The sequence below is a fragment of the Phaethon aethereus genome (assembly GCF_964289735.1).
Source record: "Phaethon aethereus genome assembly, chromosome: 20".
Lineage (NCBI taxonomy): Eukaryota > Metazoa > Chordata > Aves > Phaethontiformes > Phaethontidae > Phaethon > Phaethon aethereus.
The window spans coordinates 7607561-7622142 of NC_138596.1; the positions used below are offsets into that span (position 1 = coordinate 7607561).

The 14582-nt window shown below is 43.4% G+C and overlaps 1 protein-coding gene across 1 annotated transcript in view; it reads right to left on the reverse strand.

Annotated features, from left to right (window-relative positions):
• The window catches only part of RAPGEF1 (Rap guanine nucleotide exchange factor 1), a gene marked incomplete at its 3' end in the record, with an annotated part of 86678 nt that extends 72841 nt beyond the window's left edge, over nt 1-13837 (reverse strand). The window contains exon 1 of the mRNA XM_082009039.1: nt 13686-13837. Within this exon, the coding sequence (XP_081865165.1) occupies nt 13686-13710 (25 nt within the window). The 5' untranslated portion in view covers nt 13711-13837. The remainder of the gene's footprint in view (nt 1-13685) is intronic.
• Nucleotides 13838-14582: the final 745 nt, after the last annotated feature.

Here is a 14582-nt window from a genome sequence, read left to right on the forward strand (position 1 = left end):
GCCAAGGTACAGAGGAACAAAGCAAGTCTTCAAGTTATGAATCCCCTTTACTGGGCTGGGCCTCACTTTACATCTTCTTGCACAGGGAACCACTGTACATGGGTTTTCCCCACCAGGATTTTATGAAGTAGGAGAAAAACTAAGCAAAACCAGAAGGCACAACAGGAAAAGGGGTAAGGACTCCAGTATTTCCCCCAAAATACAAACACACAGAAAGTGGTCAGCACTGCCTTTTGGCTCTTAAGCACATCTGCTCACTAGCCTGGCTACTATTCTTTTCAGTATTTGTCACAGTCAAGTGTGAAACTCAAGAGGAGCGTGTGGGCAAGTGACTCAATACCCTGGGTTCTGCAAGTCCTTCTCCCCTGCTTACTACAGCTAGTCCTTTTGCTACAGCCCTGCCCCATTCCAGCAAAGCATTTCTATTGACTGCTTATTTCGTAACGAGCTACGAAAGTGGTTCGTTCCATTCGCTCGCCCGTATTATGTAGCAACATGAAATGCACTTACATCTCCATCTCTCAGAGCAGATATCCCTGTTCTGCAGGGGATTCAAAATAAGATGTGCCCTTCATTTGCAATTATCATAAAAAAAACCTCCAGGCAGATAAGTTTCCTCCTGCATTTCACCCAGAAGCCAAGGTAATTACTGCAAAACTTGCAGTTTGCATCAGTAAACACAGCAACGTAATAATTTTGGTTTATCTAATTTTCAATTTTGAGGACTATGTAAAAACAGAAACAAAACCAAACAGAATTCAACTGGATTTCTCCTGAAAAGCAAATTGTTGAACTGGCCAAAAATCATTATTTTACCTACTGCAAAACAGAAATTCTAGAGATTCTTCAGCTGGTTCGGTTCAGGATAAAGGGCATTTTACATCTGTACAAGTGAGAATATTTTGGGAGAGAGATGTTTTTAATTCCCTCTGGTCCATTTAATAAAATCTAAACATCATAGCTTAAAATAATCCTCACAGACAAAGCAGGTCAGACCTTCCTATCCAATACAGTGTAACTACGTACGGCATCAAAACTGTTCTATATCGTCTCCTTGGATAAAATAGCAGGGATGGAGAAAAAGAAACAATTTACACAGAAGAGCAGAAACCTGTCTACCCAGCCCCATTTGTTTTACTCTGCAAGTATTGACAGATGAGTAATGAAAAATCTACTGCAGACACAGGCTCTTCTTCAAGGCAGCATCAGTTAGTAAACCACAACCACAGCTGCAAAAATATTAAGGAATTTAACTAAATTACTTCTTCAAGGGCACAGCATCGCAGAAGGAGCCAGTTCTTGTGCTTTGTTATCATCGCAAAGGTTAAAATCATAGTGTGCAGCATCAACACAAACCAGCATTACTTTTCTGGATATGAGAGTTTTGAGTAACAATGTCATTAAATGTATACTACTAATATTTCTAGCACAATTTTTTTTCCCATTATGATAATATTTGAAACTTATTATACTAGGTTGCCAAAGCTTTTAGATGCAAAGTACCTCATCTGAAAAGAATTGTATTTTAAAATAACTAATATTAATATTATTGATATCAATATCAATATTAATAAGAACAACAACAACCACCCCACAGCCTGTTAGCTCTCCCCACAGGGCATGCCACAGCACTGGTAACATCAGAGAGAACCGTGTTTTGCATGAGTTATCAACTTTGGATGCCAGATTCAGATCAGGACCTTGATCAACATTCATGTCAATGGCACATGCACACTGGGAGGGATTTCAGAATCAGTTATTCTTTCATTTCACAATGGAATTTTTTTTGGATATTGCCAGTGGAGCTCTAGCAGTCTGGATGACCAACAGCTGTAACCTTAAACAATATTATTTGTACCAGCCTCAAGTACTTAGAGAACTTGAGAAGTACCAAAACAATAACATAAGCCACAAACAACCTTCCAACATCATTTTTGTTGTTATTAACACTGTTACACACCTTGTTGCCAGAGAGTCTCAGGATTTATGGATAAACTGATCTACCCAGCTGTCAGAAATAATCCCTCAGATCTTTCCTTAGTTTTCTTTTCTTTATCATGTTAACTTCAGCCAGAATAAAATACACATTTGGCTGGTAGCCCTCAACACAGGTAATTGTGGTCAACTGCCAGGTAAGCATTTGTTCCTTCCGCACATAGTAAAAAGCCACAACAATCCTGACAACCCCAGGCAATGACACAAGTTACACCAATGTCTGGTCCAAATGATGGTTTTGATCCCTTGGACCTTGGCGCTCCCCAGGCTGCCAGCCAAATGGAAGCCCAAAGTTCTCCTGTGTATCACTTGCGGTATACCTGATGTCTCCAGGGAGCCCTAGAAGTACTACAGTGAAATGTACACCTCAGATTTCAGGTTTAATGAACAAGGCTGTAATTCAGGATAAAACCTAACAGTAAGAGCTGCCAATGCATATTTAAAGAATTTATACAAATGCTTTTACCCAAGACAGACAGGAGCAAAACCATCTTTCTTAAAAGACTACCTGGAAATAGAGACACAGAAATACAGAGAACCAAATTTTCTTTTTGTTTTGTTTTTAAGGGTTCATTTGCCCTGCCATTTTTACCAGGATACTTCAGCATTAACAGCAATGCACTCTTCACTGCCCTTGGTTGGCTCCTCAAAGCTGTCCCCAGAAGACACACATATTTGCTTTTTTCCAAAGGATTTTGCTTTTCCTTGGCACTCCCTGTTCCAGGCCAACCAGTTCGCAATTCAAGTAGTCTTTGTTCTAGCAGCAAAGAAAAACTTTTATCGGTGTTTCTACCTTTCAGCCTGATGCCAAATCATTGGCTGATGGAACGCGATACCTCGCATCTCCTTAGGCAGAGCAGCGCAAGGGAAAGCAAAGAAATTCAACTTTAAAAGGTCTAGTGTCTGTTTCATCTTTGGGAATCAACAGCAAATTAGATAAAAATGTTGCCAGCTCACAGACCTGCCACCAGCAGCAGGGTCAATATTAAGTGAGCTCTTGCAAGCAGCCCCTTTGAGGTATGTAGGTTCTTTCATTAGTCCTCTCAGCAGTGACTTGCATGCGAGATGGGATTTTTTCTGAGGCAAGGGGTCTTCTCCTAACCCTGGTTTCCTCTGCAGAGAGTCAGGCAGTCCGAGGGGTGAACACCATGGCCAACCAAAGAAGTTGGGGATGCCCCATCCATGGAAGTGTTCAAGGACGGGTTGGTTGGGGCTTTGAGCAACCTGGTCTAGTGGAAGGTGTCTTGGCCCATGACAGGGGTGTTGGAACTACATAATCTTTAAGGTTCCTTGCAACTCAAACCATTCTATGATTCTATGAAACAGCATGTTTGCTTTAGTGCTGCAAGAAACAGGCATGCCAAAGCGAGGGTGGCAGTGAAGAAATGCCTTCCTCAGCTCTGCTTCAACCAACGATGCAGCAAGCCATTTGCCAAGTCAATGCGTTCAGCTTCACATAACTATAGCATCAAGCAGTATGTAGAAGTCTCTTTGAACAGCTTCCCAACAGGACAGAAATCTGCCCAGGGCTGGGATTCATCTCCCCCAAACTTAGCTGGGTAAATGCTAGGCTTCATGATCTGCTCTAGTCATGGTCACCAGAGGCTTTTCCTACGTAGTTTCTCGTGAAAGACGGGCACTTCCAAACCAGTATAACCAGTATTAAATCCTCTTGACAACTGCTGGAATCCACGAGGGATTAGAAATTAGTAGAACAAAAATTATACATAAATAAAAAATATTTTAGACTTTGTATACACAAAACTATCTATTTCGGTATAGGTGCAATTTTGAGACAGCTTCAGAAAATTGACTAATTCTGAGCAAGGATATTCTCAAATTCCCATAAATCTCTCTTTTATGAATTCATCTTACCTTCATAAATGTAGAGGCAAAAGCTTAAATGACACAATCGGTTTTTAACTACCACAAGTGTGCTGGTGCAAGAAGTTTAGTGGTGAAACAAGGACAAGTTTCTAGGCAATAAAGCATTTATACCTATTCATTCTTAGACTCTTGCCCATGAAGATTGCATTAATTAATCCAGCTGAGGTTAAGCTAAAGTAACTCACTGCACAATTTTTTCCTTTTTTTTTTTTCCCCCCAAAATGCCACCAGATTTCTCTCATTCCTGAGAATTTTACAATGCAAGATAAACTCATATGAGACAAGTTTGGACTGACAAAATGCTTATGCAGCTGAATGAGCATAAGGTCATAACCTTAGTTAAATCAAACAGCAAACTGCATCATCGAGGTCTTATTTAAAAAAAAAAAAATCTTTTTCTATGACCAGCAAAACTATCTATTCTTCTCCCAACACAAGAAATCTAGCTTCCTCACATCTCCCTTGGCACTCCTCTGATCAAGAAGCACCATGTGTGTTAAGTGATTCTGAAATGATGTGTGTACCAGCTGATAATGAATGATCAAATGGAGTATGGGACAACTACATTTTCTCTTTTGCTACAGGGATGGCATTATTTGTGGTCTCTTCGTTCTACTCAGTCTTCTACAGAAAACGTGCAGAAATTTTATTTAAATTTCTAATATAGATTTCTCTGCGAAGTTTGACTGAAATTGGCCATAGGTCCAAGAGTTCTAACAGACGATGAATGAGGCACCGTCATTTCCTTATGAAAAGTGCTACAGATTAAGTAAGACAGGTACAGACATAAGAAGCAAACTTATCTCTGAGCTGATGTGCCAAGTTATGCGTCAAGCCTCAGTGGTTCTTCTTCAAAGGGATACTGTACACTTGAATATCACAAAACGGGCCATATTTGAGCGCTCCAGCTCATTGTAAACAATGTCCTTTAAATACCATTTCTTATATTAATTAGAACATTTTAACAGGGTGGTTCTTCAACTTTCCAAAGTGTCTCTCCTGTAATCTACAACAGGCCAAACTGACAGAGCAGGAGACAGAAGTGCCACTGTTTCCAGTGACAAAGAGCAAACAGCTATTCACAGAGCAAACAGAAAAACTGAGCTGAAAACAGAGAAAATCCCCACCTCAGTTTCTGTCAGTTATGTTCTCCTAGGTATTGCTCATAAAGAGACAAGATTTAAAAAAACCAAAACCATGTGACTTTCAGATGCATAGTGTCTTTTTGGGCACAGCAAATTTCTCGCATATGGTAGCCCTAGAGAAGCAATTCCAAGCAGTAACTGAGTAAACTCAACCTCTCACCATGCTCCATCAAAAATCTGGCATCAGACTTAACATATGATTTCATGTGACCTTTGCAAGGATATTTATATAGACAAACCACCTCCTGCACAAACCAGTGTTCTAGATTTTCTGTTATGCCCTGTAAATTCATACATCATGCTCTAACTAAGCTTGTTGGTAGACCTCCCTAGTTCCTCAAACTTATTATTCTTGTATATAATTCAATTTAAAGCTTCGTCTAATTAGAAAAGCAGAACACATACACTTAAAAAAACTAAGATGGAAAAAAGATATCCAAATAGGGATATTTAATTTCTTTGTATACGAAAGTTGTAGCACACACCACTCTCAACAATGAAATGCAAGGTTGCATTGTTAAGCCAAAAGTGGATGGGAATCACCCACACTCTATCTCCCTGCATTCAAATTGACAGACTTAAGTTAATATAGTTAGAGCACAAAATGAAAGGATAATGTATCATCCAAGGAAAAATGTGTTTTAAACAGCATTGCCCTGCTAACTGAAGCCCACTGTCAGATGGATTTACTGAGCACCACTATCTAGAATTGGTTGGAATATACTATACAACCAGAACTAAAATATTGATTTCCCTGGGTGCCTTTTATTACATGATGTTTAGTTCGTAAAGGAAACTTTCTAAATATGGAATTAATTCCTGAGGCTATTTTACTACCTCTTGGGCAGCACAGACAGGACAGATTGGTAGACTGAGAAGCACAATAAAATATCAAAAGGTAGGGCATAAAACAATGCATGCTGTGCTTTATGAACACACTCCTTTTGCTCCCACTTTAATTATTAAAGACTACCTGCAAACTATAGCTTAACAGATATAGAAATACATATTCAATCTTTTGGTAAAATTCTATCAAGATTTAATCAATCAGCGAAGTTACAGCATCTGCTTACTTCAACTTTACCAAGCTATGGGTAACTGTTCTTTGATTTTGACTTCTACTGATTTTTTCCTTTCTTTCCAGAAGCCTAAAAAGAAAATGCTCATCTGTATTCTTTCAAAACCTGAGATTTTTGTACATGTGAGGGACAAAATTAAAGATCTTGTTTAGAATATAAATGGGACTGGTTCAGTGAATACGTTAAGTACACAACAAAGGGCATCCCCGCATGAAGCCTTCAGAGAGAAAGAATGAGCACATGAGAGCGCAAGCAAGCTTTAACCTTTCCCCCTCAGCAGAATAATGAATTACTATTTTCTCAGAGGCATTGATGGCCATACCAAGATGTTAACTTGAATCACAAAATGCACAGTACTTTCATGACACCAGACAAGCTCTACACAAAGCAGCAGAGACCATCACCCAGGTAAAGTAAGATAATGCAAAACATGCATTTGCTTAATTCAAAGAGCCTCAGCCCCATAATTAAGAAATCTCTTCTTGGGGTGCCACCCATGCTTGATCAGCCCTCTCAGCGGTATAAAAGGGGAACCAAAAAAATGAAAGAAACGTGAAATCAAACTGCTAGCCAAGGCTTAGAATCTCCATACAGCTCTTGTCAATTCACGAATCTTTTAGATTACTTTCCTAAATATGATAAAATAGAAAGCAAGTGTAGGAGAACCAATTCTTGCAAATACCGTTGATATCATATCTCCCAAATACTGTTGATATCGTATCTCCCACAACACTGAATGCTCTGATACAGACCATCTCTTTCTTATACTTGTTTCTGTTCACTTCTTCCTTGTTCTCAACATGAAAACATTATCTTACAAACTCCAGAGAAGGTGAGCTATGGTAGCAACTAAAACAGCAAACAGATTTAACATCAAGAGGCTGTTTTGAAGCTGAAGAGCTTTAACTGAAATATGCAACACAAAAGTAGACCAATAATCTGATCCATCAACTTCCTCGGGTTGCTGCACAGAATATGCAGGGACATCATTTCTCTCTCGCACAGATGAAGTTGTTTGCTCTATCAGCGTCAGTGTCACGCACCACAAGAAGAGATCAGAAACGTATTTTTAAGAGTCGATGCTATGGGTCAGGTAATATAGCCGTAAATTTTTCAGGCTGCAGTAATGTGAATAGCAGAACTGTAGAACATTCCTTTGGCAGCACGTCCCAACCTGCAGGATTCCTGCAGCTTTTCCGAATTACTGAAATTCATCTTCTGTCTCTTTGCCTTGGACCAGACTCCTGTGAAAGCTGCTGGGAGCCTCCTCCTTGCCCACTTTCCGCTTTTGTCATCTGTCTGTCTTTTCCTATCTGCTCTACTCGCACGCAACTTAGCCCACCATTCCCTCCTCTTCTAACATCTGTGGTTTGGGCATCTTCTCACTCCTTTTCTGGTCTTTCCAACCATTCCATCAACAACCTTGGAGTTCTGGGGCTGCAAATTCAAACTTGCAAAGGTGAGTAACTCTAGTTTTCCTCCAACCAGCTCTCCCTTTTCCTCTAATTTCTACTAAAGCACTGAGAATGACACATTGTTCTCTCTAACCGTCCCCTCATCCCATTACGTTGTCCAATATTTCTCAACTGTACACCATGAAAGCCAAGCTTTGGTTATTTAGACAAAACTGACAAATAACAAAGCTAATATTCTTGCAATAGCTACATGATTTTAATACTCCTTCCATACTGGTTCCATGACAATGGCCAAATCCTACAGTTCGCTAACATTAATAAAGAAAAAAAGACAGATATAACACCGAAGCAGAATTACACATTTCAATTGTTTTTAGAGAGAAAAGCCTATTTCTGTCACACATTTGAGGAGCTGAAGGATCCCTCTCCTATGCGTAGCTTTTTCTCCAGATAATGTAAAGTCTCCACAGGAAGAATACTGACTGGAAGAAGTCATTTCACTGCTAAGCAACAGCAGACAGAGGTCAATAGCTTTGCAAACTGGCAAAAGACCCCAAAACTCCAGATCTCTAGTTTCAGCAGCAGAATGTTGGGATGATTTGCCTTGGAAAATGGAACAAGTTATATCCTCTACATGTATCCAAGCTATGCAAAATGATGGGTGTGGTGAGGAGCAGGAGAGAGGAAAAAGGCCATTAAATGACCTTACCTGTAGCTCTGATATGTAATTTGTTGGTTTTAATATACTACATAGTTTCTGGAGTTTTATCTGGCACAAAGACTGGAGATGCTCTCTATCATCTTACCTTTGCTGTGGTACAAGGATCTTCCAAATTTGATGCTATGGTAACAAACAATTCCAGCTGTTACCTCTCAGTAGCCCAACTGAGAACTATCTAGACATCTCCTGCAATACACATAGTGTTTCACCGCTTGAATTAAATCTGATTAGCTATCAAATGCCTCTGCCAGGGAAAGGTATAACATCTCCCTAGTTTCTTTAAAATAAAGTCTAGAAAGTTAACACTTCATGTTCCTTCACTTGTCCACTTACAGTTAACAGGCTGTAAACTTCAGAATCAAACGCTCTCCTTTCAAAGGATTTGTAAGTCAATGGCAAAGTTCATTTTGCCAATTCTAGCCACAGGCTGTCAACTTCGGAATAAATAAGGAGTTAATGTATATTTTTAAAAGGACCCACACTTTCGCATCAGAATCTTTCTAATATAGCACAGATGCACTTACGGATAGAGTTACTAGAATATCAGCTGAGGTATCAACTGTAATTCAGAACTTCCAGAAAGATGAACAAAACCCCAAGGAAACCTGAAAATCAGTTAGAAATTGACTCCCTTCCCTAGAAACAAATACCCAGGTTTCTTCCACTCATGCAATACATTGCAACGAGTAAAGCCATGTTAACAGATGACAGGTCCCTTACAAACAGGGAACGTTCTCTGCAAGTGAAGGAACAGACCTAGATGAAGGACATTTGTGTTATGATCTTGACTGACAGTGAACTTCCATTCATCTCGCTGCATGCCAGGACATTAGCAAGAGCCAGTAAGAGTTACCACCACATAAAAATCACACCGATAGATATATTTAGTCATTGCGGTTCAAGGAAAACGATTGCTTGCACTGCAAATAAATTTAGCAATTGTTTCCAGTTTCTGCTTTTTCACTGACTCAGGCACAACCCAGCTGCTTCACATTCCAGTAGACTTCAGCTGTCTTTTTTCTCCACTCCTTGTCCACTTCCTTCTTACAACTGCTTTGACCATCTCAATCTTGCACCAGCTATCCCGCAGGCTACATTTCTGAACACTGCAGTCTTGAAGCTATGCATCAGAACACACATCAAGCCTATGCCAACTTATAAAAAATGCAAAATTCTGCCCTTTGTGCCATTTTGTAGGAAACACTAAATCGCGATCCTCTTGTACCTGTATTTTGCCTCTACACAAAACTAGACTGAATTGTTGATGCTTTTCAAACAAGTTACAATAAAACATGTATGTGATGTAACTATCCGAGCAGCGTATAGTAGGAAACGTAGTAAGTGCTAAAAGCCCAAGTAAGGAAGAATTGGAACCAACCTGCCTTTAGGGTTGTGACGTGAGTCTTTAGAAGAGTTTAATTTTCAGATCCCAGGACAAGACATTTCACAGACAATTTTTACTTCGTTTGAAAAGCACCAGCAGAGCAGCACTTACACTCGCCAACTGCAAAACTTCTGATGTGAAAGCCCTCGCTTATACTGAAGAGCATCGTACAGTGGTGAATGCACAACTGAACTGAGAAAGAGTTCTGCCTAGTAACATGCCTAAGCATACCTTAGGCAAATAGAGACTGCAGAATACTGTACAGGTGTAAAAAATATGCAGGATAATTTCCATAGAATGACTCAAGAGATCAAAATATACACAGTTCAAAATATATCCTCCTCAAAAGTAAGATCCCCAGGAAGCTTCATGTTAATACAAAAACACTGACAGATGCACAATTCAGAATCATGTAAATTGGCATAGGGGACCCCGAACAAATATTAAGTTCCTAAAAATGTGGGAATAATCTGGCCTCCTGAATTGTTTCTTCTATTTTGCCATTTTCCTTAAGAACAGAGTTCTCCTGGGATTACCCCTAGACGTTTATACCACCAATACTAAAGGAGGAGACTTCAGAGATGAATTTGCTTATCAGGCAAACGCTTGTGAGTAAATTGTGAGGACAACAGCATTTTCAGTCTGCTGGGAATAAACACATCCAGTCAAGTCCTGAGCAGAATAGAGATAACTGACTGCACTCCAGGTAGCTAACACTTGAAGCAATTATCTCAAACAACCTTTAGCAGACAGCTATTGAAAAAGCAAGCTTACATGGTATATGAAAACCCTACAAGAAATTACAGGACTAAGACTGAAACCGTCAAGTAGAATAAACCTTCAAAGTATGGCACCCATATGTTCTTTGGTTTTAATAAAGGTCATTCTTGAATGGACCTGCTTCATGGAAGAGCTTTTGGTTTTAGACCTGATGGTGCCTAAGTGCTCCCTTATTTTCCCTGAATGATGCAGAATAGATCAACTCCCTGGAGCACGTAATCCATCAGGTAAATAAATACAGGAATTCACATATTGCCATGGTAACAGGAAACCCAAGCAGAATCTGTGACCTTCTCCACTCTTTCTTGGCATCCCTATTTTGGGCTTCGGATCAAAACTGTAAGACTAACTAGGGTGAGAGCAAATACCTTCTGAAAGTGAAGACAAAAAGTCACAGTTCTACAGCAACAAAACACCAACACTGGATGATGCCATTCTTTCTCTTCAAGTCAGTGGGGAGTCTGCTTCCAAAAAGTATTTGGAAGTCTCCTGGCTGGAGCCTAACAGAACAGGCAGTCTAATGCTAGTGAAAACAAAATATACCATCTTATTCCACATTACCAGATGGCTTCCCTTCACTCCAAAGCAGTGCTCTGAATCGCTCTACAGTGACCCTTCTGTTGATTAACAACAGTACAGAGAGGCTCCAGAGGGAGCCTCATCCGCTCTTCTTGGTGGACAGGATGGTAGCTGTTATTTCTAATCATTTGTTATTGTTCTTTATTAAGTGCCGACAAGGTGTTTCATTTAAGGACCCAGGGAGCAGATGTATGCAAGACCTCTAGGGATCTAACCCTATAAAATAACATTTCTTTTCCCAGCAGCCCAAGTAGATGAACATGAGAGTCAAACCTAAGCCCAAGCCCATTCCGAAGTTTGTCAGGATGGCTTGTTATCAGGCAACAGCCTATTTTATTTACAACATAATGAGTTTTGCATGTATTTCCGTTCCCATAAGAAAAAAAACAAATTCAAATGTACGCAAATACACAGACCTTAGACCTCACAGCGTTTGTTTCATGACTCTGTATCCCTTGTTCTGCTACTGTATACATTTTGACAAATATTATCCCAGAATTACTGTGGTATTACAGACTGTGTTTATTTGGTGACGCTATTAACTGAACTGTTTGTGTCAATCAGAAGTTCAAACACTCAAAAACAGTGAGCAAGACTGTACTGCACTGAAACAGCTGGCTTCCAGCCCTCCTTCCCTCCCCCTCCCCATTTCTTTCTCCCCCAGTTTATATTTGGAATGGATTTAATTTTTTTTTTTTAAATACCCTTCTTAAAGAAATGAAAGTACAAGCAGTTGAAAGAGGACAGTTTCCCAGATTTACAGTTTCTCTTGTTCAGCAAATCATCACTACAATACACACCCACTAGAAAGAATGCCTCCACATCAAGGCTTCACCCATTGCATCTTCAAAACTGTACATTTACAGCACTGACCTGGGGACGGATCCTGCATGATGTCTTGAGTTCTTCAATGGGAGTTCAGTGTGTTGCAAGGTCGTATCTCTAGGTTGCGCAGCATATGAGTTTTGTATGGTATTTTTTGGCCTTTCTGTTATATTGTTTATGGAACCGCACTGCGTTTGTGTGTGTCTACAGAGTCATCTTCCCGCATTTGAACTCTTCACGCTGCTTCGCTGGGTGGAGTTATATTTACTATTCTCACAGGGTTATTTACTGCACGCGAATAAACAAAACGTGATCACTTTTTTATACATCTGTAATTACTGTCTACAGCACTATCAGCAGTTACTAAAATCCCAAACCAAATTCACCTCTAGCATAAACAAGTGGCAATTATTTTAGAACTGGCCCCAGGTCTATATATGCTACTAAGACCTTCCTTACTCAGTTACCCACTTCCCAGACAAACAGTTGCAGCGATATACCAGTAAGCATTGAAAAGACATAGCCAGAATCCCAAAGCAAAGCGTAATGTTGCGATTCTATGTAAGGGATTGTGCATTAGATTAACCTATGATATTTCTGGAACAACATTTGTCCCATGATGTGATGCACACTTGTTAAGACCATAACTTAGCGCTAAGAGCTGGAAACATGCCTACGTACTACACTCAAAAGCCGGCTGCCAGTCTGCTTATCCCTGGAGGCCGCTCCAGAACCCGTATCACAGGAGAACATATTCGTACACAGTGCAGCGCAGAAGCCAGAACAAACCAGGATCGAATGATCAAAACCAGAAAGCACTGCTACCAACTTTACTCCTTTGAAACAGGAATCTTTCCTAAATCGGTGGCTGCTGTCCTGGAAAGCCTGAACGCTGTACTTCACACGTCCTGACTGCTACCCTGCCTTCCCCAGTAGGAAGCTGCCTTGCTATTCCTTACAATAAAAAAATACAAAACAGCATTGATTTTTCTCTGCTAATTAAATGCAACATAATTAAACTAAATAACTTCACTGCTTGATTTGCAAAACACTAATTGAATCTTTAAACATACTACTCCCGCTACACAGAAAAACAGGGGCATTCAACCATCTAAAGTGACAACTGAGAACCAGACACGACTCCAGAAGCACAGAGAGACAATATGATCCGTGCTTGAACATTGCCTTGTGAGAACAGAAGAGATCTCAGCAGCCTCCCCTGGCTGGCTCTAGTTGAGCACCCTAGGCAGAAGGAAGAGCTTTGCAAGAGGTGGGAAAAAACGAGCACGTTCCCTCTGACATTTGCCCACGGACTCATCTTTCCTGACCTTGCACAAACACCAGAAGAGGAAAGTTGGAGAAGTTGCAATTAATCATTGCGTGTAGGCCCCAAAGCGTTGCAGCGCCCCGGCTTTGCTGATGCTTTGCTACATGAAAAGGACGGCAGGGGTGCGGGAAAATAAAAAAAAAAAAAAAAAAAAAAAAGGGAGAAAGAAGGAAAAAGCGGAGGAGAAGACAAAAAGCCTGACCCGAACGGCGCCCAGGCAGCCCAGGACCAGCCCCTGGCAGCGCTGCGGCGGGGGGCGCCGGGCAGAGCATCCCCCACCGCTCCCGCGCTACCCCGGGCCCGGGCCCAGCCCGGGCCCGGGCCCCGGCGCCGCCTTGACAGGAGGCTCCCGCCGGCCCGGGGCACCGAAGCCGGTGGAGCGCGGGGGCCCCTGCTCGCCTCCCCCAGCCCCGCAGGGCCGCACCAGGCCCGCGGCCGGCAGCTCCGGCGGGCCGCGGCGGCGGCCGGGCGGCGCTAAGGGGAAGGCGGCGAGCGCGGCCGCCCCGGCGGACTCCCCCCGGGCCTCCCGCGGCGCCCGGCCCGCTCACCTGCTTTCTCGATCTTGCCGGACATGTCGGAGCCGGGCTCGGCGCTCAGGCCTGGCCGCGCAGGTTGGCGGCTGAGCGGCCGCGGCGCGGGGCTGCCAGCCGCCGCCGCCTCCCGCCTGCTGCCGGCCGGCCGCGATCCGGGAGAAGCGCTGGCGGTGGCGGCGGCGGCGGCCTGTGGAGCTCGGCGGCGGCGGCGGCGGCGCAGGCAGCGCCCGCCCCCCGCCCGCTCCGCCGGGCCGCGAGGGGAAGAGGCGGCCCGGGGGCTCCCGCCGCACACGCCACTCGCGCCGCAGCGCCGCCTACCGGCCGCGCCCGGGAACCGCCGCTAATGGCCGGCCGGGCGGGGCGGGCAGCGGGCAGGGCAGCGCCCCGCGTATCTGCGGGCGTGCCGGGGGCTCTGGCCCGGGGGAGCGGCGGCGCCTTAGGGGGTGCTGTCAGGGGCCGGCAGTGCCCCCCAGGAGCGCTGACAGGGCAACCGCAGGGCCGCGGCGAGTGCTGGCAGCGGTGGGTAGCGTCCTCAGGGAGACCCTCGCCCGCGGCTCCGGAGCTGCCAGCGTGGCGGGACTCGGGAGTCCGTGGAGCCCCGGGCAGCGTGGCGGGGACGCCCGGCACCAGAGAGCTGCTGCGGGCCCAGCTCCTCTCCCCGGGCCTCCACCGAGGGGCTGGGGGAAACCCAAAAGGAAGAGACGTCTCCGAGGCAGCCCTGGGCCTCTTGGACAGTTTTCCCCCCAAAACGCCATCCTCTGACGCGGGTTTGGGAAGAGCAGGGACCCACGGCACGTCCCGCCGCCGCTCCAGCCCGCCAGGAACTCGCCAGGCCTCGCAGCCGCGCTGCCACGGCAGAAGCTTTCTGTTAGAGGAGTCAGCAGCAAAATTACAATTAACCAAAGGGGAACG